Source organism: Dunckerocampus dactyliophorus, chromosome 19, assembly GCF_027744805.1.
Source record: "Dunckerocampus dactyliophorus isolate RoL2022-P2 chromosome 19, RoL_Ddac_1.1, whole genome shotgun sequence".
In the NCBI taxonomy this organism is placed as follows: Eukaryota; Metazoa; Chordata; class Actinopteri; order Syngnathiformes; family Syngnathidae; genus Dunckerocampus; species Dunckerocampus dactyliophorus.
This window is the reverse complement of record NC_072837.1, coordinates 1,167,027-1,194,188: the sequence shown is the minus strand read 5'-3', so window position 1 is coordinate 1,194,188 and position 27,162 is coordinate 1,167,027. Positions and strand designations below refer to the sequence as shown.

The 27,162-nt window shown below is 43.9% G+C and overlaps 2 protein-coding genes across 3 annotated transcripts; one reads left to right on the top strand and one right to left on the bottom strand.

Annotated features, from left to right (window-relative positions):
• Window positions 1–352: 352 nt before the first annotated feature.
• On the bottom strand, window positions 353–11,016 carry znf513a (zinc finger protein 513a). The gene is made up of 5 exons (XM_054761137.1): window positions 9,327–11,016; window positions 6,054–6,178; window positions 5,829–5,963; window positions 3,268–4,020; window positions 353–2,061 (listed from the first exon to the last, which is right to left on the bottom strand). The coding sequence occupies exons 2-5, from the start codon at window positions 6,091–6,093 to the stop codon at window positions 1,184–1,186; spliced, it is 1,806 nt and encodes a 601-aa protein (XP_054617112.1). The 5' UTR covers window positions 6,094–6,178; window positions 9,327–11,016; the 3' UTR covers window positions 353–1,183.
• Window positions 1,569–26,749, top strand: si:ch211-278j3.3 (E3 ubiquitin-protein ligase RNF19B). Of its 2 annotated transcripts, XM_054761135.1 has the most exons (11): window positions 1,569–6,255; window positions 8,554–11,146; window positions 13,108–13,556; window positions 14,857–15,320; window positions 16,571–16,776; window positions 17,359–17,506; window positions 18,314–18,476; window positions 20,219–20,333; window positions 21,926–22,057; window positions 23,163–23,400; window positions 23,569–26,749. In XM_054761135.1, exons 3-11 carry the CDS (start codon window positions 13,401–13,403, stop codon window positions 23,771–23,773), a joined length of 1,827 nt encoding a protein of 608 aa, XP_054617110.1. In that variant the 5' UTR covers window positions 1,569–6,255; window positions 8,554–11,146; window positions 13,108–13,400; the 3' UTR covers window positions 23,774–26,749. The 2 variants fall into 2 exon arrangements, with proteins under 2 accessions (XP_054617110.1, XP_054617111.1); XM_054761136.1 differs by lacking the exon at window positions 1,569–6,255 and having other exon boundaries at window positions 6,278–11,146; window positions 21,987–22,057.
• The last annotated feature ends 413 nt before the right edge of the window (window positions 26,750–27,162 follow it).

Genomic DNA, 27,162 nt, shown 5'->3' with positions numbered 1-27,162 from the left:
GAAATGATGCTGCGCCTCCACTGAAAAGTCTTCTGGCTTTGAAACTCCCTTTTCTAATGTGAAGCTTTAATGCTTCTAATGTGAACCAAAAAAACCTCAAAATTGCATTTTTTTATCCCCCCCCCAGCAAATGTTTTTAGGTCAAAACGGCAAGTATTTCATCGCTTCAGCCTTTCATCCACGTTTTGAAAATGGCTTCCGGAGTGGGAAAATCTGAAAACACTGGCTTGTTGTTGCCGTGTAGACAAGCAAACTGTTACTTTCTGTAAACAAAATAACAGGAGTGTAAAGGTGGCTGCAGTGCTGAACGTTACGTGTTTAGAAAGTCACCCGCATCTCGGTCGGGTCTGGAACCAGTTACCCGCTATAAACGAGGGACCTAGCGTTGACGCTTTGTATTCTTATTGGAGGAAACAAATGAGTCCGCTGTATGACATTCAATGCAATAACATTTATTGTAAAGTTCTGGTTTTAAGGCATTGATGAGACACTGCATAAGGACACGGAACTGGACAAATTTCCCTTGCATACAATAATGAACTAATCCTTCTAGGGGAAACTACATGGCACATCCACTGAAAACCATATATTTATATTAGAGTAATACTGGTAGAAAAATAAAACACTTGCACACATGCTTGCTTGCTTTCTAATGCCATTTTTTGTTCTGTCAAGTAAACAGTGGGTTGAGTTCACAGTCGGAGCATGAAGGGACACAAACAACCCCTTAAAAACACACATGACAAACATTTAGGACACCACTTCAACTTTAAATCATCTTTTAATAAGTCTTGAGGGGCTTAAAATAGTTTTATTTCTGCATCGCCCATAAAACAATTCCAGTGGTGTTAAGAAGCACTTCTTTGCTAGCAGTTGGTTCATTCCGAGGCTCACTGTCACCAGAGTGCCGATGCAAACAGAATGATGCGTTCAAGGACGCATGTCCCCTTACTTATTGTGTAGGGGTTTTTTTTGTTTTTTTTTAATTAATTTATTTTTTAGGCAAAAAGCATCATGCACCACTCCCTTGGAGTATTTGTCTTTAAATGCTGGAAGTAAGGACAGAAACGTAGCGGGATGGACACAAAGCACAGCGACAGAAGACAAACAGTCCACCCGAAAGGCATCACCATGTTGGGACAAGGAGAGGATATACTGTATAGGCTCTATAGAAAACCAGTCTTTAGACCATTTCCAGTTTGTAGCACGAGTGCTGCAATGTCTGAGCGCCCTCCCTCGCCATGTGGGCGGCCGCTCCCACGCCGCCCCTCGTCCCCTTGGCCACGTCGTCCTGGTCACGGCCTCCGGTCATGGGCACCTTGACCCAGCCGTCGGTGGCCAGGCCGTGCTTCTTCTGGTGCCGCTTGTAGTTGTCCCAGTGCCCCGTGGTGTAGCCGCACTCCTGGCACTTGTAGGGCTTCTCGCCCGTGTGCCGCAGCATGTGGCGCTTGAGGTTCATGCTCTGGTTGCAGCTGTAGTTGCAGATGGCGCACTGGAAGGGCTTGGCGCCAGAGTGCACGCGCTGGTGCCGCTTGAGGTTGGCCAGGTTGCCACAGGCGTAGTCGCACAGGTGGCACTTGTAGGGCTTTTCGCCCGTGTGCACACGGTGGTGGCGCTTGAGGTTGTCGAAGTGTGCCGTGGCGTAGTCGCACTGCGGGCACTTGTAGGGCTTCTCGCCGCTGTGCGTCTTCATGTGGCGGGCCAGGTGGTTGGGGTAGTGCGTGAGGAAGGGGCAGGCGGCGCACGTGTACACTTTGTCGGTGCGCTCGACGGGGCTGCCGGGCGACGACGACGAATCTTTGGTCAGCATCTCCAGCGTGCACTTGGCGCAGATTTGGGCAGACGAGCCGTCCTCGTCTTCCAGCACCACGGCGCACAGGCGGCACGTGTAGGGGAGGGACGAGGACAGGGCCGCGCCGCCGCCTCTGCCCGACCTGCCGCCGGGGGCCGGGGCGGAGGATGGCGTGGGCTGTGGCGACGCCCCTTTTAGGCTCTCCAAGACCGATAGGTAGTCTGCATTCTGGACTGCTAGACTCAGGTGAGCTGAGGCTGCTGCAACCTCTGGCATGACAGAACAAACATACAGCAGGTCAACAACCAGAAATGCATGCTTGTAGATGCCCATCATGTAGCCCACAGGGCATCCTTTCATCGTGATACAATACACAGTACATGCCCTGCTGCGAGTGGTGGGAACAACATGAAAAAAATGTATGATAAAGTCTAAAAATAATGTGGGTAAAGTCTTTTTCCTTTTTTTTTTTTACCAGTTGGGGGAAAAAAACAGCAGAAATGGACAAAATCAGCTGTAATTTTACGAGACTTAAGTCAAAATAAAATTTTAAAAAAGTTGTATTCTAACAAGGAAAAAAGGGTCACAATTTTATGAGAATAAGCTCGCAATATGAGGAATAAATATTTAAAAATATTTACTAGCATAGACTTCAAATATGTTTTGTAATAAAAAAAAATATGAGAAAACAAAAAGTTGAAAACTAGGTTGAGGAAAATGTTTATTATGGGAATCAAGCCAAAATATTACGAAAATAATTTACAAAGATTATTTAAGAAGGAATATGAAATATTTGGGAAATTAAAAACTGCAAAAAATGTGTAAAAAGAGCCAAGGCTTTTGGACGTGGACAGTCGTCCTCGCTGCATCGTGCTTCCAACATCGCTCATTTCAAAAATATTGAAGCAAATTGTTCTTGGCCTAAATTGAGCATTGTCAAGCCAAAAAATGGCTATATGAACTCAAATCCAAATTGTGACTGTAGTAATGTACATTGGCCACCAGGTGTCAGTAATTGTTGGGTGAGACGGGCACTAGACTGGTTGCTAAGGTTCCATGGGGAACACATTTACCGTGACGCTGCTCAAGCAGGAGTTTTGTTTCCATCTTACATGGCTTATTATGTCTACTCTATTGATTAATAGGAGTTTAAAGCCGCCAATACAACACATTGATGAGACAGTAGCTGCTACCGCCTGAGTCTTATTTATGTCCACTACATTGGGTAATACAAATGGAAAAGTGACTATAGCGGTGTTATTTCATGCTCTAATAACAGATCGTGAACAGGTTTTCGATGCTGTAACTACCAAAATATTCCATTTAATACGGAATCCTGCTTAACGAAAATTCACTTAGAATCACGAAGCGGCCCTTGCATGCTGTCATTTTTTTGGCCCTCGCTTGGACCCCCTGCTGTAAACCACACATCTCTCTAAAACGTGTTTTCAATGAGTAAAGCAACATAAACATACCCTTGGCAGCTTCATCCTCCTCCTCCTCCTCGCTGGTTCTCTGGCCTGTCATGTGACTCTTGGGGCCGCTGGGCCCGCTGCCGGGTCTCAGTGAGGCGTCCTGCCCCCCTGGCACGCCGGTGTTGGGCGCGTGCATGCGCTGGTGCCTCTTGAGGTTGCCGAGGGAGCTGCAGGCGAAGGCGCAGCTCTCGCACTTGTAGGGCTTCTCGCCCGTGTGGATGCGCAGGTGTCGCTGCAGGTTGACGAGCTGCGCCGAGGCGTAGGCGCAAATGGGGCAGTTGAAGGGCTTCTCGCCGTTGTGCGTCTTCATGTGGCGCTTGACGTGGTTGGCGTAGCGAGATGAGAAGCCGCACTGGTGGCATGAGTGCAGCTTGGCCTTGTCGTCGCCTGGCAGCGCTCCGTCGGCCGTGCCGTTGGGGATCCCGTCAAGCTGCGCGTGGGGGTGAATCCCGCTCAGGCTTCCGTAAGCGAAGTCCGTGGTCTTGACGTCCCTGGCGGCTTTGCAGCAGCGTAGGCAGTAAGGGCCCACCAGGTGTCCCAGGGGGTCGTCGCGGAGCTGGCCGCAGCCCCGGCAGGACAGATAGGGGGGGAAGGCGGGCTCGGAGCGGCCCATGCGGCCCTCATCCTCCCTTACGTTGTCGGGTGTGCTGCTGTGAGAGTTTTCCGTTTCGCTATCCATGCTGAGCTGGCTGCAGTCGGGGTTGTCCTCATCACACAGAGGAAACACGGAGAAACCGATCTCAGCAGCTACCTCTGTGTGGGACACGACACAACACACTGCTGTAGTAATCACCTCCACCACTATAAAGCATCAACAGTGACGTAATGGAAGTATACATGCTTGGCACTGAAATGCAGCTCTGTGACTGGCTGAGCAGAAAGTGGGCGGGAACTGCTGGCTAGCTGAGCCAAAAAAAAAAAAAAAAAGGCCAACGTTCCAATCAGACAAGATTTAACAGACATTTTATCGGATATATTTGTCTAATTTTTCTATTTAGTTTTTCTGAATTTTGCTGTGCTTTTCAATGATTCTGGTATCATTTAAAAATGCTGTATTTTAACACCAAAAAGAAATGACAGAACAAACTCACTTGCATACGCTTGAATTTTGCCAATGGCTTTGAAGCATTATTCTCGACAGAATGGAAAGAAAATGAAAACCAAGCTCGCAGGACACCTCCTAGGTTCCTTGGCCCGTCCGGTCAAACAACACAACCCTTAGAGACGAAAGCCAAAAGGAACACGCCAACAACCGCCACGTCGTGCCTGATGTACGCCCCTGCGACATCACATCACACTCAAGCGCTCGTGCTCTCAACCACTCTTGGCCAATACTTACGCTTTTTTTGTGGTCAGCCCAAAGAAGCTGCCTCCCTCGGAGCGACAAAACAAAAACCGCCTGGTTTTCAGAGCGCAGCCAGTGCGAGCCCCTTTCCCCTCAAAGATGTGGAGTGAGAATGCCAGGAGAGTCCGGACCGCCTTTTGGTCATTCGCCCCCAACCACCCCCCCACCTCCCAACCATGATTACAGAGCCTGATGATGATGATGATGATGATGATAGTGTGGCTGCAGCTGATGGTAATGAGCTTTGATGATGATGATGATGATGATGGGGTAATAATGGCAACAGGGAAGGCAACAGCAGATGATGATGATGATGATGATGATGATGAATAGATGATGGTGCCCTTGATGGTGGCAGTGGTACTTTTTTTGATAACGGCATCACAGCCTCTCTTGAAAGCAGAAAGTCATTTCTTTGGCTGCTGACCATCACGTCCTGCGTTCTAAAAACCAAACACCCTAGTTTGTGCAAAGGTACGTGCACCGTATTCATCATCGGATTTTTCGGGACAAAAGTACCAAATACGCCCGGTCCATGCCTCGCCTCTGGATGGTGCCAAGGAGAAGCCAGAGCATGAAAACCCGCTTCCGTCGTCCCGGTTACGTAAGGAAGCAGTGTGCCGCCATTGTTCAGTGGAGACGAGTAATGGAGCTACAAGCTGGAACCGCCAAAGCTGAAGCTAACATTTCCTAAAAATAAAAGAATTCAGACGACTCCAGCTGTTGGTTTGGTGGCATTTATATACCTTCAATCTATATACTAGATTTTAACACAGTTTGCATTTCCTTAGGGCCTATGTAACCTCTTCTGAAATGGTTCAATTATTATTTATCGGGTGATTTATAGGATTGTTCCAGGCTGCAATGTTTATCACAAGATGGATTTTAGGCCGATTGGCCCATCACTCTAACATGCTACTTTTCTTTTGTGGGGAAAAACATGATTTTGTATGATGTGTATGACAGAACTTTGCACTGTATAGGATTCTAAGTTCACCATTGATGTGATGACTGAGTGGCTCAATAGGGCCTCTTATGGAGCCTAGTTGTCTTTATTGTGATCTGATGCAGTGCACTTTTAATTCATATTCATCTTTTTTATCTTTGTAGAAGCTTGTAATGAAAGTCATTGGGTGTACCTAATGATGTGTCCATGAATTTACCATGCGTGTAAACACACACACACACAGGCAAGTTTTGGTATGTTCAAACCAACCTGAGAACTTTTCCAGGCCCAGAAACTTGTGGTCACGATAAGGATCAGCAAAGTGAAGGTCGTGTTCTAGAAGGAAGTCTGCGTCCAAGGTGAGGTTTCCCAGAGTTTCGGCAGCTACAACATCTTTAGAATCCGCTGCCACGAGAAGAACGAGATGAGCCGCTCGTGTCCATCGCTTATTTCTTTACCATACAACAACACAACACATCTCCACGCCTGACTCACACTTGACTGGCTGTGGATTCTGCTGTTTTTTTCTTGGCATCTTCCAGTCAGCCTCTCCTTTGTTTGAAACGTCTTCCTGCAGACTTCCACAACCATCACATCAGTGTGGGGGTTTCCCAGCAATTCTGTCAAAAGATGGATGGACATGGGAGACATTTAATGACGCCTGGCACTCTCTGCAGTTGAGTGAGCACCATATGAGGTACATGAAAGTGTCCCAGCTTCTTTCCACAGGGAGGGCCATGTCCTCAAACTTGTTTTTTTGGTTTGGTTTGGTTTAGTTTATTTGAACATGAAGGTTACAATGGAATACATCTCATGAATCATCCTTTGACAGTTCCACATGTCCAATTTACCATGCACATGACAATAACACTCTTGAATCTTGAATCTTGAAAAGGAGTAGGAAGAAGCAAAGCTTATTTAATCCTACCCCCCTTCCAATCTACATCTAGTACAGTACTTGTTGTTCACTTCCTGCATTCCATGTCATGTTTTCAGTGATAGTCAGGATAACACATAATAGATAACGGTAAGATAGCCCTCCCCCCCAAAAAAGAAAGAAGAAAAAAAAATTATATATATATATATATATATACACACACACACATACATTAATAATAAAAATAATAATGATGACAATACTAAATAAATAAATAAAAAAGTAACACAACAAAGAAAATTATTTTAAAAAATAAAATAATAAAAAATAAAATAAAATAATAAAAAAAATAAAATAAAATAACAAACCTGACAGAACAATCAGGACTCTTCTGCCTTGTATTTAGCAAACATCAACTGCTTGTATTGTTTTTTGAATGTGCTCATCTCTGTACTTTGTTTGAGTTCTTTACTCAATCCGTTCCATAATTTAATTCCACACACGGAAATGCTGTGGGTTTTCAGCGTTGTTCTCGCATATAAATGTTTTAGGTTTAATTTTCCTCTAAGATCATATTTCTCCTCTCTGATTGAGAAATACTTTATTAGGTTTTTGGGTAACGAGTTGTTATTAACTTTATACATTATTCTAGCGGTTTGAAAGTGTACTAAATCTGCGAATTTTAATATCTGTGATTTTAAAAATAAATAACTTGTAAAGGAATCAGGGGGCATTTGACATTTTTAAAACCAGTCATTTATGGCTAGGTCTATATACTGGATCGTTATGCCAACTTAGGTGTACGTTAAAGATGCATGATACATTTTATTAAACTTGATCCCGATAACTTTACGCTTCTCAAGACTGATATGATAGCGATAACCGATTACGACTAATTTTACTGTACAACTATTTTATGCTTTTTTTGTACTACTAATTTCTACTTTTTTTAAAATTTAGATTTAACTCTAGGCCTGTCACGATAAAAAAACCAGGTGGATAACTATGACGCCCTGGATAAATTGACGTGTGCTTCATGTGCTGGTCTCTCTGTGCCACACAGGCTGGATGACAAGAGGGTTCACTCCGCATCCGTCTACTAGTGAGTGGATGCAGAGGGTTAGCAGTCAGCTTCATGACGCAGCATACGCTAGCATGAACGAAGGCACGGTAGCGATGCTTTCTGAGGCGAATGCCGCAGCCGACAGCCCCCGTGTGAGAATATTTCAGTTTTAAACAAAAGAAATGCAACGATTCAATACGGTGATATGGCATACATTTTAAACGATATACGTACAGGCTACTTCTGTGCCAAGCTAATGTGGCTCACACAGGTACACTATACTTGAGTACCATCTAGTGGTTCAAATGCGAATACCTCTCACCACAATGACAATAGTGGGCGGGAAAAAATTACGACATTGATTATCAACGATAATTTGTAGCACAATTATCAACCAGCAAAATTTGTTATCGTGACAGACCTATTTAACTCTCGTTAGAGCACACCTGAAGGACGCAAAACAAATTTGGACTTTACCAACTGTACCTGTTGGTTTGTCCTAATCACGTATGATGACATTACTACCACCGCATCTCTACCATCAGGAGAACCAGACTATAGAACGCAGGGAGCCACCTGCTGTGGCCCAGCAAGGTGCACTGTATTCAGGCACACGCTCCCAGTAGCAGGTGTGATGCCACGGAGGTCTCTTGACAAACCTTTTGCACTTTTCAAATGCCGCGGGACACCAGGCCTCAAGCGTTGCAGCGATTGGACATTTCAGGTGGCTAATACGTATGACATCATAATTCCCTCATACCAGCCTGATAATTATCGTGCACCCCTACATATTGACATTTAAACATTTTCTAGTTACATTATGTGTTTTTTGCATTTATTTAAACTTTTGCATTTTTCTTTAATGATCTTGTTTAATTGTACTTATAGAACGTGCAGCGGGCCAATAAAAAAAACAAGCTGCGGTCCGCAAACGAGATTTTAACATTACTTTTAAGAAATGTACAATGAAAAAGGCAAACATATGACAATATATTTCAGTCTACTAGTTTAATTTATTCTACTCTCTTCTGAACTCTGTGTGTGTATATTACCAGGCCCGCCTCCACCCACCGAGACTGAAGGACTGACAAAAGGGCTCACTTCGTTCATGTCGTTCTATGGAACAAGCGCGCCAAGGTGCTGAATGCAATGCAGAGTGAACACTCTTCCTGCCTGTTTGGAGGCGGGAGACAAGGAAAACAGACGCGGACGCACGCACATTGCATTATATCGAGGCTGGCAAAACTATCAAGTTCATTTCAAATTAATTCCTTATATTCCCAGGCCTAGTGTCTGCGAGACAGTTGTTTTTCTGTCACGTTTTAATCTCGCAAGATCTCGTGACACCCTATTAAGACAGTAAATATTTTGTTATTGACCTTTTTTAACCAGTGTTCATCCATACACGCCTGACACCTTCTGCAGGTGAGTAAACGGTTTCCCAGCTCAGCATGAGGCGATAACGTACATGCTTTTTGTTACGTGGACGTAACAATTGTTGTCTCCTTTACTTTGACGCAGTAATTAGAGGCTGAAGCTTACCAGCTGGGAAATTCGTACCAGAGACTGCTTAATTGCAACCCGTTCACAAAAAGAGCATGCGGCTAATGTTGAGCAACCTCAGCAGGTTTGCAGAGGTGGCTGTAAAAGGTGAATCATTTATTATTTTACCTAACACGACGGGGGGGAAACACAGACGCCAAGAACAAACAAGCGTCGTCTTAGTAAATAAATGAGCTGCGGTTCTCCGTTGTCAACACACGGCTAAATTAGCCACGGCGAAGCTAACGTCAACTACAGTGCAAAGTGAGCCACCATGCTAACTTACCTAAAAAGAGAAAGTACTCCTCCCCCCGAGTGGCGTGTTTGTCGCCGCAGTGCGCCCCATTAGCAGCGACGTGGCTCTCCGAGAGTGCACCACGTCTGGAGAGCCGCCATTTCTTCATGAGCCTCGGCGACAAAGAAAGGCAATTAATGCTATTTTTCATAACTTAATTGATTTTCTCATTCGCCCTGTGATCTGCCGGAGCAGGAACAACAAGGAAACTTCCGGTTTGGGCCACTTCACAATTAAAGCGTGTGTATGTCGTCAGGGTAGTATTCGGAGCGTTCGTCCCTTTGGCTGCACCTTACGTCACCCTTTCAGCCATCACGTCTAAAGGCATAATCGCTACAATTAGAGCCTTACGTCGCTGAATGACGACAGTATTACAACATAGAAAGGAAATTTCGTGTTTCTTTTTTTTTATCTTTGTAGATCGCAGACTTGCTAGCCATAACATTAGGTAGACAGATAAACATTAAGAATAAAGCTGTCATGTTCTGAAAATAAATGTGAAATAAATACGTTATCCTCATACTATTTAACTTGATTTTATTATTTTTGTTAGTTTTAGTGTTGTCCCAATACTCTTGTAGAGCTATTGGAACGTCTACTTTTTCATAGAAACTTTGTCGTTTGTTTTGAAAGAGCCATAGACCCCACCGGATTTGATGTTATTATCGAGTTGTAGTTGTCGTCTAGCTCGACATTTCCGTTTCCGGCAGTAATTTACGCAAAAAGAACACATCGTTTAATTGTTATATTTATTTGATTCTAACCGTCAAATGTTTTAGATTTTTGTAGATAAGTGATTTCAGGACTGAATGTTGGCGATATTTAGGGGGTAGGGGTGTTGTTAAGGCCAAAGGTGAAATTAAGAGAATAAAGTTGTAATGTTTCGAGGAATTTTCTTGGTGGTGGTATTTTTTTTAGCATTGCCCTAGAACACATTCGTATATATTTATTCAAACGCTAGGTTACTCTTTGAAATAAACTGCTTTAAAGCGTTTATTTTGAAAGGCACGCGGACCCTGCCGGATGTCACGCTGCTATAGTGGACTTGTCGTTTTTAACTAGTTAATTCCGCTTCGGGTAATCGTTTGATGTTTTGGCGCTAGCTAGGTGAACGCACAAAACAATACCATGTTATCAGATGTTATCTTAAAATTATTTCATCCTTGATTTAGGTGACTGTTTATACATAAAATACTGTAGTGAGTTATATATTTATAGTTCTTCAATAGAACGTGTAAAAAAACGAGAAAAACTTCAGAAGAATCCTTTGTTAGCATACATATAAATTGTATGTACATACGAGGGGCAATATTTCACCTAAATGCAAGATAATACAGAAGAATATCACCAAATCATTTATTTCGTTCTTCTGACATTTAGTCCAACCTGTTTTCATTAAAAACAAGTCCGTACCAGAGGTATTAAATCCTATGCAATGCGCGTATTTGTGAGAAGCAATGTTTCCCTGAGAGGAGCTCATTTATGAATAGGAGATCCTGAGCTGCTGCGTCATCCCATTGGTCCATGTCACCGCAGTGTGCCACCCATCCGGGCCGCTGCTGTTCACATGCGAGTCGTCAGTGAGGTGCAAGCCGGGGGAAGGCTCTCTTCACCGCGGGTGCATTGCTCTGCTTGTGAACACCCGCCCCTCCTTAAAACCACCACCACCACTTGCACGGCTTCTCTGCAGCTTTCCCGGGGTAACAGAGGAGGACAGCGCCTGAAAGGAGGATGAGGATTTTCTTTTGCGTCTTTAGGGGAGGAGCCATTTGTTTAACGCGCTGCAAAGAGAGGGCGCCGAACACGGAGAGGTAAGAAGCCGTTTACGTAATGCATCTTAGATGCATTTATATCTCTTGAGGCGTTCAAAGCCTATCCGTCCTCACATTTTTTACCAACATTATGTGGCGCTATTAAAACATGCCACTCCCTGCAACAGCATGGTGGAAGTTATCCATGCTGCTGTTGTGTACTGTGGTGAAATCGCATCCAAATGAGCTGTAGTTTGTAGTATGTGTTGGATCATGTGATGCCAAAGACTTAAAGGGACCTATGACATGATGTGACCTTTATTGTGTGGCTCTGCAGCAGCTCCCGTTGAGCGTCACATGGTATATTTTGGTCAGGGATGCCGCTGTGTGTGTGTGTGTGTGTTTGTGTGTGTGGGCAGGCTGAGGTCACCCTCCTGCCTCCTGAAAGCCGCATTGCTGCTGTGGGATGCTGTCCAGTGAGCAGATGTTGCACAGGGAGGGTGCATCAGCAGCATCAGCATCCCCATCACCGGGTTTCCCTCCTCCCAAGGTCCTACCTTATTCCCTCTCGGCTAAGCGGCGTGGCAACAGCTGGCTAACAAGTGTCACGTCCTCACGATAAACAAAAGAAAAACAGCACCTTGGAGCTGATCCAAGAAAAAAAGGATGACTTGCTTCCTTGCAGTGCATTTTAGAGCTCTGGGGAGGCTCGGGCAGATGCTGGTTGTGTAATAATTCCATCTGTTGTCATTAAAAGGCATTCTGTAGGCTTTGTCTAACATGTTGTCAGGAGAAAAGATGAAGCTTGTGCAAGCAACGCCTTAGTCAGTTTAGTAGTTTGTTTTTTTTGGCGCGTACACTCAGTGTCTGTGCAAAAAGTGTTGGCTTCTACTTGCTTGGTAAAGCTGACATTTGTACACCTTTTTCCTCTGTCGTTGTTCTGTAAAGCTGCTTTCTGGCTTTGCAAGTAGTACATAGCAGAGCCATAACAGAGGCGGGACACCGTCTGTGTTCAAGAATTTTCGGGACGATTTTTGATTGTAGGATGCAGTAGCCCACTTGACTGGGTTCTGTATGAAAGACACTTTTTTTAATGGTAGATTTGCCATTTGGTCACCTGTGCTTTTCATACAGAGGTGAGTGTCAGATGTTAGTTGACACTTTGGCCCTGGCATCGAATGTTGCGCCGACTTCTTGTGTTGCTGTTGCATATAGTAGGGGTGTCACAAGATCTCGCGAGATTAAAACGTGACAAGAGTTCTTGTTCAGAAAAAAACTGTTTTGGGGCACTAGGACTGGGACGATAATAAACAAAGGGATTAATCATACAATAAATGAAAATCAACTCGATCATTTTGCCGGCTTCAATATATTTCCATGTGCGTTCCTGTCTGTTTTACTCGTCTCCCACCACCTCCAAACAGGCAGGGAGAGGGTTCACTCTGTGCATTGGTTTCAGTACCCTGACGCGTTTGTTCCATAGAACAACGGCATGAACGGAGTGTCGGTCATTCAGCATCTTTGTCTTGGTGGGTGGAGGCGGGGCTGCTAGCATACACACAGAGTGCAGAAGAGTAACGTAGGGTAATGTAATAGAAATTACATTAGTAGATTGTAATATATTGTAATATTTTTAATACTTTTTTATTGAACTTTTCTTAAAAGTATTGCTAGTCTTGTCTTGTAGACCCCATCTTGTGTTTTGTCTCGTCTTGTGAACTGAGTGTCTTGTGACACCACTACTGTATAAGCCATCCTGGCACAGACTTAGGGGGGAAACAAGTCAACCGGGCAATTTTCCTGCTTTTTGGGACGCTGTCGGTCTGTGCGAGGGTGTTCTGCAATGCCGGCAAGTCTCGCTGCTGTCTGACATGTACGTCACATCAGGAGTCTTTGAATGCGGTACCAGAGGCGGGAAATCTCTGTGTGCAAGGGTATTGCTCAATTCTTTCATCTTCTTGTGTTGGATAGAGAGATCTGCAACTTTGTATAGTCTTTAGTTGTTTTTCTTTTGCATGCAGGTTGTGAAGAGGAGCTCTAAAAGTACTTTGCGATGTTCTGCAGAGGACCAGCAGAAGTCCAGTGAAGGAGAAGAAAGAGCAGGAACATCCCAATGAATCGTTACTAGTGATGTTCCCCTCTTGACAGGGGTCACCTCCTCTCTTGTCGTCCTCCATCGCCGCCTCTCTTCCTCCCTCGCTCCTTGACTCACACACACGCACACACACACACACACACACACACACACACACAGTGCTTCTGCTCATGGTCGTTGGCCTGCGCTCGTCAGTCGCCGCTCCAGTCCAAGTAGACCATGAAGAGGCCCAAACAGCAGCAGACGGGACCCCTGAGCTTCCTCAACTTCTTCAGCCGAAAGCCCAAATCGGAACCGCGGCCGGAAAAGAATGTGGAGGCCCGGCCCAAAGAGGAAGTTGCAATCACCCTCACCCTGCGTGAACATCCAGAGCTGGTAAGAGTCACATATATGTATTTTAACGTTTGTTTTATCCATTCTTAGTCAGCTTAGTTAACCACTACAAAGAATGCAAAAAACAACTAATATTCTAATTTTTCGACTCACTTTAGTCAACACGCACGCTCCAAACATGTCTGTGTTGTTGCATTTTTGTTCTAACAGTCAAACTGCTGAATCGACAACATTTGTCATGAAAGTGTACATGGAAAGGATGCTGAGAGACGAGCATTAATCCAGGCTGTAGATCATTAACTTCAGACGGGTCAGCTCCTGTCTGCTCTGTTACAGCCCAGATCCATTAGAGTGTTTATTTAATTAATTGCTAATTTACCTAAATGGTGTTGCCAGGCAACCAGAGCCAACTGAGTACCTGCGGTTTGCTCTTATTTACCAGGGATGAAATTGAGGAAATTAACAATGAATTTGGATATTATTATTCTTTATTAGTTTTTAATTGTTGTTTTGTTTGGCACAACAAATTATTAGCATTTTCTATTATTGTTTGATTTTAAATAATTATTTTTCATCAATTCAAAGAAAAAGCAAAAAAAACGAATCATAAAAACATGTACGCTGTATGTCATTGAAACACCAGAAACAGAAGGCATAGAAAGGCTGCTAGTCTACATACTGTACGAAAGTGACCTTAAAGGAAAACTGCACTTTTTTGGGAATTTTGCTCATCATCCACAATCCTTATGTGCAACATGAACACACGTCTTTTTCTAATGATATAAAAACAGATAAAACGAGGCTGGTAAGAATGCACGTAATGGGATGCAACTATTCCGCTTATAAAGCCTTCTGAAAAAATAGTTATTAACGTTGTTACGCAGAAGAACTACATTACTGGCGTAGTGAAAACAATGAAAAGATATATGACAATATATTTCATTATACTCATTTAATTTCAACCACATTATTCTCTTTTGCACTCCACCACCCGAGAAAAAGAGACTATATGACTGTCAAAAGACCTCACTCCGTTCATGCCCTTGTTCTATGGAGCAAATGCGCCAAGGTGCTGAAATCAGTGCACAGAGTGAACTCTCTTCCTGCCTGTTTGCAGGCGAGAGACGAGGAAAACAGGCACACATGCACTTGGCAATATATTGAGGCGGCCAAAATGGTCCAGTTCATTGTCATTTGTTGTGTGATGAATTCATGTATTTATTATCGTCCCAGGCCTAGTGCCCACGAGACAGAAATCTTGTCACGTTTTAATCTTGTGTGATTTTGTGGCACCCCTGATGTATTGTGTTAAATGCAATCTTCAAAAATGCCTCTTCCATAGGAACTTGCAACAGAGGACGCTGCAGAATCGAGTGTTTCCGGAGCAGAAAGAAGCGAAGGAGGAGGCACTGAGCCGGCGGATGATGCCGGCGCCGCGGCCGCGGCCCCGAGCTGCGGCTCCACCGACGTCCTGTCGCTCTCCTCCTCCAGCCAGGACCACCTGGTGGACGAGCACCTGGAGGAGTGTCCGCTGTGCCTGCTCAGCCAACCGCGGTGCCGCTTCCCGCGACTCATCACCTGCTCCCACCGCACCTGCTCCGACTGCCTGCGCCAGTACCTGCGTATCGAGATATCCGAGAGCCGGGTGGGCATCGCCTGCCCGCAGTGCCCCGAGACCCTGGCGCCGCTGGACGTGCGCACCATCCTGGATGACCGGGCGCTGCTGGAGAGGTTCGAGGAGTACCATCTGAGGCGCTTTCTGGCCGCTGACCCGGATACACGCTGGTGTCCTGCACCTGACTGCAGGTGAGTATTCAGTTTGTTCCCTGTTTAGACAAGCTGCATCAAAACCATAAAAGTACATCATGCATTTATTCACCGGTGCTTTTTATACAGAACCCTAAAAGCGGGGTATAAAAATACGTGCCGGACAGCGACAATTACTTTCAGACTTCCTACCCGCCTTTTTGTCATTCCTTTAAACCAATTGTTTTCTGTTATGTCCTCTTTACGGGACAGACATTTTTCCACCACCTCCCCTCTCTGTGAATTGAAATACAATTGAGAAGCTGATAATATTTATTTATTTATGTGTTCAAACCACTGTATGAGTTGCTGGTACCAGCATTCTGCAGACAAACACTGTACCGCACAAAGTCCTCCCTGTGGTTATTGCTGTCACACAATGGCACTGTTTTTCTTTCTGTCGCCCTTAAAGCCTATTTTATATTTAATACAGAGCTCTGTCCAGGGGCATCCAGCTGTCTGACCCTTAGTTTGTCATTCAAACGCAACTGGCATACTCCATCGTCGACCTATGAACTCTGCCTGGCAACAAGAGGCCAGTCAAACATGCCGTGGACCAGGAAGAAGAATGAAAGGATGGAAGGGGTTGTTTGTGTTGACACGTGAGCTAGACTGCCTGTACTCCCACAAGCGCCACTAGTACTGGTTGTGATTCACCAGTATCTAGCTCTGTGGTTAAAACGAACTACAGATGACTTGAAAGAAATGTGAAAAAGTGTCTCATAGGTCAGTTGTGTGTATTCGCATGGTGTCCACACACAGTCCTCGCCTCAGAGGCTTAACAGGAGATTATGTCTGCTTTGTGAGGCATAAATCCTGTTAATTTTTTGCATAATCCACAGTTTTAGGGCAATGTTCTGTGTATAGTTGCTGCGTGAACATCAAGTATCCACACTCTGATGTCGTAATGCTCAGCATCTGCTTTGTTCCGTACAAGTCAAAGAGTAGATAAGAGAGCTAGAAGGAAGGAAGTGCTTGGCCTGTGGATCACACGAGGTTATTTTTACTTGATCGTTAATCACACGGGCTTATGAATATTAAAAAAGCGTGTTAATATTCCCTCTCGAGGAGCCTGGAGAGACATCTCAGGCTCTCGGTTATGATCACAAGGCGCCACCACCGCCCATCATTTACAGTGTGGCACCACACAGTTGCAACCACAATAATAATAATAATAATAATAATAATAATAATAATAAAGACTGCGCAGGTGTGCCTAATCCAGTGTCTACATGTCCGCTCCTCCACAGCTATGCAGTCATCGCTTACGGCTGCGCAGAGTGTCCCAAGCTGAGCTGCGGCCGGGACGGATGCAACACAGAGTTCTGCTACCACTGTCGCCAGCTGTGGCACCCCAACCAGACGTGCGACCAGGCCCGACGCCAGAGAGCGCGCCACGGGTCGGCCAGTAAGGATGCCTCGGCGCTGTACGTCTTCAACGAAGAGGCCGGAGGAGGTGCGACCCAGCATGTGACTTGTTATGTATTGTGCGTTTACTGCTTCCCACACTTACAGAGCATGCTTAAACACGTAGTTGAGGTCTGGTTTAAGTATACAAGTAGGAGTCACTCTGCGTTGGGGGCTGTGCAGGGGCAGTGACCTATAGCATCCAGCAGATGGTGCTGTTTTTAAGGTGGAGACAGCTACGTTTGCTGGTATTCTTTTGGCTATGTTTGCTGATATTCTTCTAGCTACGTTTGCTGATATTCTTCTAGTTACGTTTGCTGATATTCTTTTGGCTATGTTTGCTGATATTCTTCTAGCTATGTTTGCTGATATTCTTTTGGCATGGTTGCGACAGACTCTAACCTGTTTTGCTCAATAAAGCCATTGTTGCTCGACCACCTCTTTGTCATTCTGCTGACGCTACAACGATAATATCAAAGCAGACAGAGCTCTGGTATCAGAACAGTATCGTATTGGCAGATATCCTAATTGAGTTATTGGGATCAGATCAGCAGTGAAACAAAGTGGCTTGATGCATCCCTACCTACCGGTACCTTGATATAATCATTACGATTCCATGGCATTGTTGCAGATGCAGAGGAGATCAAGCCGTGCCCTCGCTGCGGCGCCTACATCATGAAGACCAACGACGGCAGCTGTAACCGCATGAACTGTACTGTGTGTGCCTGCCAGTTCTGCTGGCTGTGTATGCAGGAGATCACCGACGTGCACTACCTCAGGTGCGCATTGAATACACTTTCCTTGGTTGTTTTTTTTTAAACAATGCAAATTAGGAGTGCACGATAATTATCTGGTCCATATGAAGGAATTATGACATCATACCGATAAATCCGACAACAATAAAAACAGCTCACATAACCCATAATTTAAAAAAGGGTCCAATGAGGCCAGATTACCTGTACTGTGCGGGTGAGCAAATCAAGCGCTGTGACGTTAACAGCCTGTCATACCTTCCCCCGAGCTCACCCATCGAGCACACAAAAAAACCTCACCAGCCACCTGAAACGCCAGCATCGCCACGACGCTCAGGGCATGTTGTGCCGTGGTGTTTGAAATGTTCAAAGGTTTGTCAGAGACTTCCGTAGCAGTGTGGGAGCGTGTGCCCGAATACAGTGCACCTTGCTGGGCCGCGCCAGGTGGCTCCTCCTGCTCTACGCTCCGCTTCTACTGACCTTTGAAGCGGCACACAGACTGCTCGCATGTATCCGAATACAGTGCACCTTGCTGGGCCACAGCAGGTGGCTCCCTCCGCTCTAACTCTGGTTCTCCTGGTGGTAGTGATGTCATGATATTTGATCAGGACAAATCAACAGGTACAGCTGGTCAAATCCAAATTTGTTCCATCTTACCTCCAGGTGTGCAAATACTACAGTTCATGGTTTTAAAAAGTAGCTATAAAAAAGTTTTCGGTTATCGGTATCATATCGATCTTGAGAAGCAGAAAGTTGCAGTATCGGTATCAGTTTGAAAAAAAAAAGATATGGTGCATCTCTAATGCAAATAAATGTGTGTCGTGTCTGCCCCAGTCCCTCAGGATGTACGTTCTGGGGGAAGAAGCCGTGGTCGCAAACCCGCAAAGTTCTGTGGCAGGTGGGCATGCTGCTCGGAGCCCCCGTGGTCATCTCCCTCATAGCTGGCATCGCCATACCCGTCATCATAGTGGGCATACCCATCTACATGGGACGCAAGGTACACCTCCCACTGAACCCTGTTTGATGAGGTCGCTGAGGAGCTACAGCACGTGGTCCTTGACGGCGCTCCGCTGCATTTTGAATCAATGTTCCAACCTTACCTGGTTTACAACAGAGCAAGAACCCTTTTAGCTGCATACATACTGCATGTCCACGGTAGGCAGGGTCACAGGTCACACTCGCTCGATATTTTTGTTCCTATATTAAAAGCAAGAACCCTATTGATTTTAACTGATGTTTGGCGCAAGACAACCAAGAGGGAGGCAGAGTCCAAGGTCACCTTGCTAGGTCTATGTTCAGCTATTGCGCAGATGTGCTGTGTTTTTTTTCTGTCTGTGAAAGTAAGCACACTGTAGATTTTGAGTTGTGTGTTAGGACTTTTTCTCCACTGCTCCTTTTTCCATTTTTGCCATTTTGACGGTCTTCTTGTTGTTTTTTTCATAACACTTGCTTAAATATGTGCTTTTAAATTTTTTTTTACTAATACTAGATTGTATTCAACCGTGAAACAGCGATCATTTATGAATTAATTCGCTTTTGAAAAAGTGCGACCTTAAACCGCGATGTGGCGATGTGTTGTCCAACTCATATTTGGACACGAAACATTGGGGGTGTCACAAGATCTGGCGAGAATAACTCATTCAATACCAAAGACGTACTTATACGTCTTTTACGTTTTTTACGCGAGAGGCAAAAAGAGGTGATGATGCAAGTGCACAGTAAAAGGGGTCACTTTTCAAGAAGATCCACAAGATGGCAGAAGTGGCACAAGGTGGCACACACACACACACACACACACTTTAGTTCCAAATGTGAAAATTGTAAATAGTTGCTGGTGTTATATTTGTAAATAAATTGTTATTGATGTAAAACAACTCCCTTTTTGTGTAGGGAGTTGTTGAGATATTTGAGATGTCACAAAAGCAACAAATATCGGTGTCAAAGTGAAAGCTATGCTTGAAATGTATCTTTTCACAAAAAGCTGCTTTTCTCCCTTTTTTTAGTCAGGAACTGATATTTTCCTGAGACTTAGCTATGTTCTACTGCTGATTACTAAAGAACGCAAAATGGTAGAATTTTTTTTTTTCTGATGAAAGACGGGAGTCTAATCTTTCTTTTGGTAGGTTCCATGTTTATATAGCCAGACAACACAATATTCTGTGTGCCTTGAAAAATCACTCAAAATGGTCTAAAATGGCCGCTACTGAAGGAGTTGAATTGTGAAAAATGGCTGGGATTGAATGAGTTAAAATTTGACTAGATTTTTTCAGAAAAACTGTCTCGATGGCACTTGGCCTGGGACGATAACAAATGAATTCATCAAACAATAAATGAAAATGAACTTCTACGCATGTCTGTTTTCCTCGTCTCCCGCCTCCAAACAAGCAGGAAGAGGGTTCACTCTGTGCATTGCTTTCAGCACCTTGGAGCATTTCTCCCACCGAACAACGGCATGAACGGAGCGAGCCCTTTTGTCAGCCTCTTTGTCTCGGTGGGTGGAGGCGGGGCTGCTAGCATACACAGAGTACAACATAGTAGAAATTCTATAAGTAAAATTTGCAATATAGCAACAATCATATATATTTTTTATTTTTTCATTGTACTTATCTTAAAAGGGATGTTAAAATCTCACCTCGTTCTCGTGACACCCCTATTCTGTAGTCCTCTGGGGTCATTATGAATGTTATGGATTATGTTGATTTTAAACACCAACTTGACATCATATTCATGTTTTTGCAGGTCCACGGTCGCTGTAAGAAAAACAATATCTCAGGAAGCAAGCACTACTTGACGGTGGCCAGCGGCGTGATGATGTCCGTGTTTGTGTCGCCGGTCATAGCAGCTGTCACTGTAGGTAAGGAGGAAGTGATCGGGATGAAAACTATAAAGCACGCTCTTGGTCTTATGATGTCACATACGCTGCGTAGGAGGTGGTGCATGGCCCCGAACGCCTCACACAATGATAAGCGCGTTTAAAGTCTGAAATGTAAAGGCAGTCACTGCTAATGAACGATCATGTAAGATGATGGATGACCAGATGGGTGGGGGCCAGGGTGTAGCCCAGGCGTGGCCAAACGTTTTCACATGGTGAAAGGATGCGAGGACCACGTAGATATTTCGGAAAGCAACACGTGTACTGGAGATATGCTTGCAAGTTACATTTCATGAAAAAAGGGCATCTCAGCTGGTGAAGAAGCCTTTTATTGGCATGAACTTATCATATATACTGTATATCTTATCATATATCATCATCATCATCATCATCGATCCCTGTAGTGTTGGGACTTTTTCCTCCAACCTCATTTTTTCCCCATTTTTACTGTTGGTTTTTCATGCATGTTCCAAATATTTCAAGTTTGTTCTTCTCGTAATTATGACTTTGCTTTCATCATGTTTTGAATTTATTCCCGTAGTATTACAACTTTTCCTCCAACCTATTTTTAAAAAAATTACAGCTTTGTTTTGTTTTTGTTTGTTTCTCATAATATTACATTTGAAAAATAATGTATTTTTTCTTTCATTTTTCAACTTTATGCTACTACAATGATGATCATATGTACTTTAGTTGTGATTCTGTGCCTGTATTTTTATTTTGTATTTTCTTTTAGTTGTTTTTCTTCTATCTTATTAGATCTTACCCTGTTCTCATTTGCTATAACCTCTTTTTACGCTTGTGAAGCACCTCGGGCACCATTGGGATGTTGTAAGGTGCTTTACAAGTAAACTTTGATTTGATTTGATTTTTTTATGCTGAATATTTTGACTTTATTCTCCTAAAATTGTTGCTTTTGGTGTTTTTTTGGCAAATTCACAACAATTTAAACTTGTAAAAGAGTTTCTCACAATTTTTATTCCTTTATTCCCCAAATATTTTGACTTTATTCTGGTGAATTTACTGCAGATTTTGTCATTGTCACTTTTATTTTTCAGTTTAAAATGTGCCGCAGGCCAATGAGAAAACAGCGGTGGGCGGCAAATGGACGCCCGGTGTGGCCTTTAGCCTGGTCGCCCGTCTAGCACGTAGAAGCCAGCAGGCGAGGGACGGCATTTCTCCGAGCCACGTCAACATAATCCACCCTCCACGCGCTCGTCGGTTAACTTGCGTTGACCTGGCTGCACGTTTTCCAGCCGGGTTGACTGCGGAGGCTCCGTAGCCAAACAGACTTTGGTGTGTTCAAGGTCTGCTGAGCAAAGTGCAAAACGCTTGACAAAAACCAAACAAAACTTGTGGTCTTTCTAACACTGGCACATATATGCTGTATTATCAGCTATTTAGAAATGATTGCAGATTTATGGGGAATGCACAAAAAATGGAAAAATAGTTTTTTGGACCAAAAATCAGCGTGAAAAGCGGATGTGCGGGGATCCACTCTACTCTGCAAATCAGACATGCTCTCTCTCTGAGTGCCTGATGTGTGTGTGTGTGTGTGTGTGTGTGTACTGCAGGCGTAGGCGTGCCGCTCATGTTGACGTACGTGTACGGCGTGGTGCCCATGTCGCTCTGCAGGAACGGCTGGTGTCGACCGAACAGCGAGTCCCCCGACACGCGCAAGATACAACTGGAGGACCTGGCCAGCTGTGAGTGCACGCACGCACGCACGCACGCACGCTTGCGGACTTGGGGGCCCCTGCCATTCCACTGACTTGCATTAGATCAGGTTTTCCGTGACATCAAATGCGATGACAGCACAGATTATGTAGATTATGTTCACATGAAGTTACTGTAGAAGACATAAAATCACTTCTTTGTAATGACCTTAGATGACACGAGATGACATGACGTCGCATTGCATTCAAGCAGGTACATCGTGAAGTTTATCGACGTTAGATCCATTTATAGGACGGAAGATTACAATAGATTACTTGTACGTTACATATAATCTTTCCCATTACATTACAATAGATTGTATTACATTTCAGTGGATTACATCAAATGCATACTGGAATATATCCGAGTCCATTACATTCCATAAGAAATTACTCTTTGTAATCAATTCCATTCCACTGGATTAGATCAGATTACATAACATGACTTTTCATGAAATAAAAAGTAGACTTCTGAATAGATTATTGTAGATTACATCAAATCTTTCCCATTACCTCATCGCAGATTGGATTACATTCTAGTAGATGACATAAAATCATCTGATATTGGACTAGATTACATTCGATTGCTTTAGGTTGCATTAAAAAATGACACTTCTGAATAGATCTGATTAGATTACATGACTTTAGATCACAGGGCATAAGATTAGATCACTTCAGATCGCTTTGCGTGAAGTAGAATCTGTTGAGTTAAATGTAGATTGTCTCGTACATGACGTGAAATGAGATTAAATGACACACAATCTGATGAGAGAATCTCATTTTCTGAGGGATTATTTCAGATTTGCAGTGGATTGGATGACATCACAAGGGTTCATTTCAGATGATATCGATGATATCGAATGAGATGAGATCAGATTATGTTGCATTACCTGAGAAGTTCATCTGCATGTGTCTCAAACAAGAAGAACTGGTAAAGATGTCATGCATACAGAATAGAATAGAATAGAATAGAATAGAATAGAATAATAAATAACCAGGGCCTGTTGACTCTCATCTGTATTATGTAGCGTATGATTTAGTACGTTTTCCACGTATTTGCGTCCTCTTCTGACCGAGTTCTCTGCTTCCCCCGCAGACCTTCTGTTCTCTCACGTGGTCAGCGACCACTGGACGTCCCAGAGCAACCCCGTGCCGGGCGACACCTCCAGCCTCCACGAGGTCAGCGTGCAGGAAGCCAGCGCCCTCCCGAGCACCAGCGCCACGCCCGCATCGCTGGACGGCTACCCCGCCAAGGAGGAGGAATCGGGCCAACACCACACATACGCCCACGAGGACAGCCAGTCAGAGCGCACACAAGCGGCGCTTCCGTCGAGGTAAACGCCGCCGCTCTGTCTTTTTGGCGTTTATAGCTCCCTAATGAAGCCTGAACCGCCCTGCGGCTTTTAGACGGGCTGGCAGGCGCACTAGCAGACGTTAATGGACGGACGGACGGGTGGGTGGGTGGGGGCTTGATTGTGTTTGATTCCGTGATGTCGCCACAGGGATGGAACCAACATCGAGGTCCGCGTGGAAATCGAGGCCCACCCCAGAGGCGCGCGCCAGTCCAGCCTTAGTAGCGTCCTGTCCAGCCGTAGCTTGTCAGCCGAGTCTCTGCAGGCACAGTCGGCAGCGGAGGAGAGACGTGAGGGCGGAGAGAAGACAGGAAGAGAAGAAGGGAGCGTTTTCTTTGAAACACACCACGTATGATGCCCAGGGTTTATATATAGGAATATAACACCCACACAAAAGGGGGGCGGTGAACGCACGGACGGACCCGTTGGCCCTGGCCGCCCTCAGCTTCCGAGACCCTCCCACCAGATGCCTTTAACCTGTGAGGAAGAAGAGATCCGTAGCGTGCGTGCGTGCACGTGTGCGTGTTAGCATGACACTGCAATCAGGAGAGCATTCAAACCTCACAGCATGCTAGCTGACGTCTTCTCTGTTGTCTCATTTCACCTTTAGCGACCTAACCCCCCCATAAATAAAGAGCATGACTAGTTTACTGGGAAAGGATGACGGATTTAGCATCATCATCATCATCATCAGACACGTGCTGCAGTGGGAACATGCACGTTCACGCCCGCAAGTCGTTGCACCGTGACTTTGTGGCAGGAACGCCGCATCATGGACAAAAGTATTGGGACACAGGGTCACGATGAAGGACAGAAAACTGTCCACAATGTTTCACTTCAATGAGTCAACTTGAAATTCAAGGGCTGCAGCCCAACCCCCCTGGCTAATGCCCGGTTGGAGATGACCACAGCGTACCCCACCAGACATCTGCTAACACAACATAAGCTTATGAAAAACATTTCATGAATCGCTCTTGGAAAAACTACGCACCAAATTATTGTAGGCGACCACCATGTATCCCACGGGCAAAATTTGGGATTTTTTTGCAAGGATATTTCATGGAAACGGGGGTGTCCAAACTGCAGCCGCTGGCCCACGGCAGATTCCAAAAATAGAATTGAACAAGAAAACGGCAAAATCAGCAGTAGTTTTACAAGAATCGAATGATGTCGAATAATAACGGTTAGAGAAAAAAGTTGTAATCCGTCGGGAAAAAGTTGTACATTTACGAGAGTAAGGGCGTAATGAGATTTGGAAAAATAACCTCATCTTAGTAGCATAAAGTTGAAACATTAAAGACAAGATGTAATATTATGAGAAACAAAACAACAAATAAAGTTGGGATTTTTTTTTAATTAGGTTGCGGAAAAAGTGAAGCGTTGACAAGAATAAAGTCTAAATATGAAGGGAATAAAGTCATAATTACGCAGACATTTTACAAGAAGAAAGAAATTGTTGGGGGGGAAACAATAGTAGAAATGAAAAAAAATGCATTTTATGAGAATAAAGTTGTAATATTATTATTAGGAAAAATAATTTCATTTTAGTAGCAAAATTGTGATAACATGAGAAACAACCAAAATTAATTTGGGGGAAAAATGTGTATTATGGGAGCATTAGATTCTTTTTTTAGGAAGATTATTTAAGAAGAAAGTTGAAATATTTGGAAAATGTAAACAGCAAAAATGTGAAAAAAAGAGCACAGACGGGAGTTGATGCTTTTTCACCACCACGACATCACCACGCTGACCTGCACTTGCATCTCCAAACACACGTTTAGAACCTCTTAGCATATTTCTACAAAATATCCAAGTGGCCCTTGCATCCTTTCATGTTTCACCACCCGGCCCCTCGGTAGAAAGGTTTGGACACCCCCTGCGTGAAAAATGGTGCTCTGATTACCCTGAAAGCCACCACACATGAAGCTCTACAAACAGGTGGGTGTAGACCACCACAGTGTCTCCCACCAGATGCCAGGATTTTTTTTCTGCGCTCATCCCACTAAAATACACACTTTGTTTTGTACAAATCGCACACAAAAAGCTTAGATTGTTTTATGTGTGGATATTTTAAGACCCAAAACAATGGTTGTAAAGCACCACAGTGTTTTTGCTCACACTTTACTATAAGGTACACAAAAATACAGTAGTTACTGAGGAACTAATGAATAACTAATGAGGAACTCATGACTAAGGCACACAAATTTAGCCTACTTACTGAGGAACTAATGAGTAGAGTAGTTACTGAGGAACTAAGACAACATAACTTTAGACTACTTACTGAGGAACTAATGAAGAACTAATGTGGACCTAATGACTAAGGCACAAACATTTAGACAACTTACTGAGAAACTAATGAAGAACTAATGAGGAACTAATGAGTAGAGTAGTTACTGAGGAACTAAGGCATGTAAAGTTAGACTACTTACTGAGGAACTAATGTGGAACTAATGACTAAAGCACATACAATTAGACTACTTACTGAGGAACTAATGAAGAACTAATGACTAAAGCACATACATTTAGACTACTTACTGAGGAACTAATGAAGAACTAATGAGTGGAGTAGTTACTGAGGAACTAAGGCACGTAAAGTTAAGACTACTTACTGAGGAACTAATGAAGAACTACTCTGTAACAAATGAGTAGTGGTTAGGGTTAGGTAGGTTCATTCATTAGCTATGCATTCGCTACTGTCATTTTGTGTACCTTATTGTAAAGTGTCACTCATTTTTTTTTAAGTTTGTTCCACAAAAATACGGCGTTGTAATTTGAAACATGAACTTCTATAAACGTATATAACTTATATAAATATCGATGTTTCCATTCAGAAAAACTCCTACCACAATATGAATCTTTTTTTTTTAAACAATAACAAAGTTTGCCACTATGACCACACTTGACATAGTACTGTGAAACTCATGCATTCTGAGAGGCCAGAGGAGGAAGTGTCCCAAGACTTGTGTCCTTAGTAGCTCACTTTCACACAACAACAAGAAGGAAGCATCAGTGCAGTGGTCTTCCTCATCTTCCAGCTGCACGATGATGGCGATGTTCTCACCAACGTACACTCTGTGCTCACACTCTCATAGTAGGATGTGTAGTCTACGTGACAACATGGATTAAGACCTTCTGCAGTGATCACAGAGCAGCACAACTACCGCAGCAGCAGCAGCAGCAGCAGCAGCAGCATGCCACCTCAGGCCAAAAGTAACATCCACCACTGTTTCATGAGCAGAAACATGGACTGACTGTTCAGGCACTGCTTTGCTTCATGGGTGTTGAGGGCTGACGTTAATAACCTGTGATGGGTTCAATAAATATCAAACAATGTTGGACAAAAACGCAGTCTTCACTCTATTATTAGTTCTTACATTTAAAAAAATCATTTAAAAATTGCAACTCTACGTTTATGCTAGTGGTGTGGTTATTACATTACGTTATTGCAGCTCTCAGTGTGTGCTGAAGTTATTGGGTGCACAAAGTGCAAAAATGACATAAAATAATATATATTTCTGTATATTTAATTTAACTGAAATTAGCGAGATTTTTTACAGGCACTACTAATTTATTATATTTGAAAGTAAATGACGTTTACAAGTACAGCGTAGTAGTATAACGGACCTGCAATGACTCACTGCAACCTACAGAGGGCGACAAAATACAGACTATTCAAAACGATTATGTTTGTAGTTTTTTTAAGTCTATATTTTTGTGACGTTAAACTAAATACATGACGTTAAA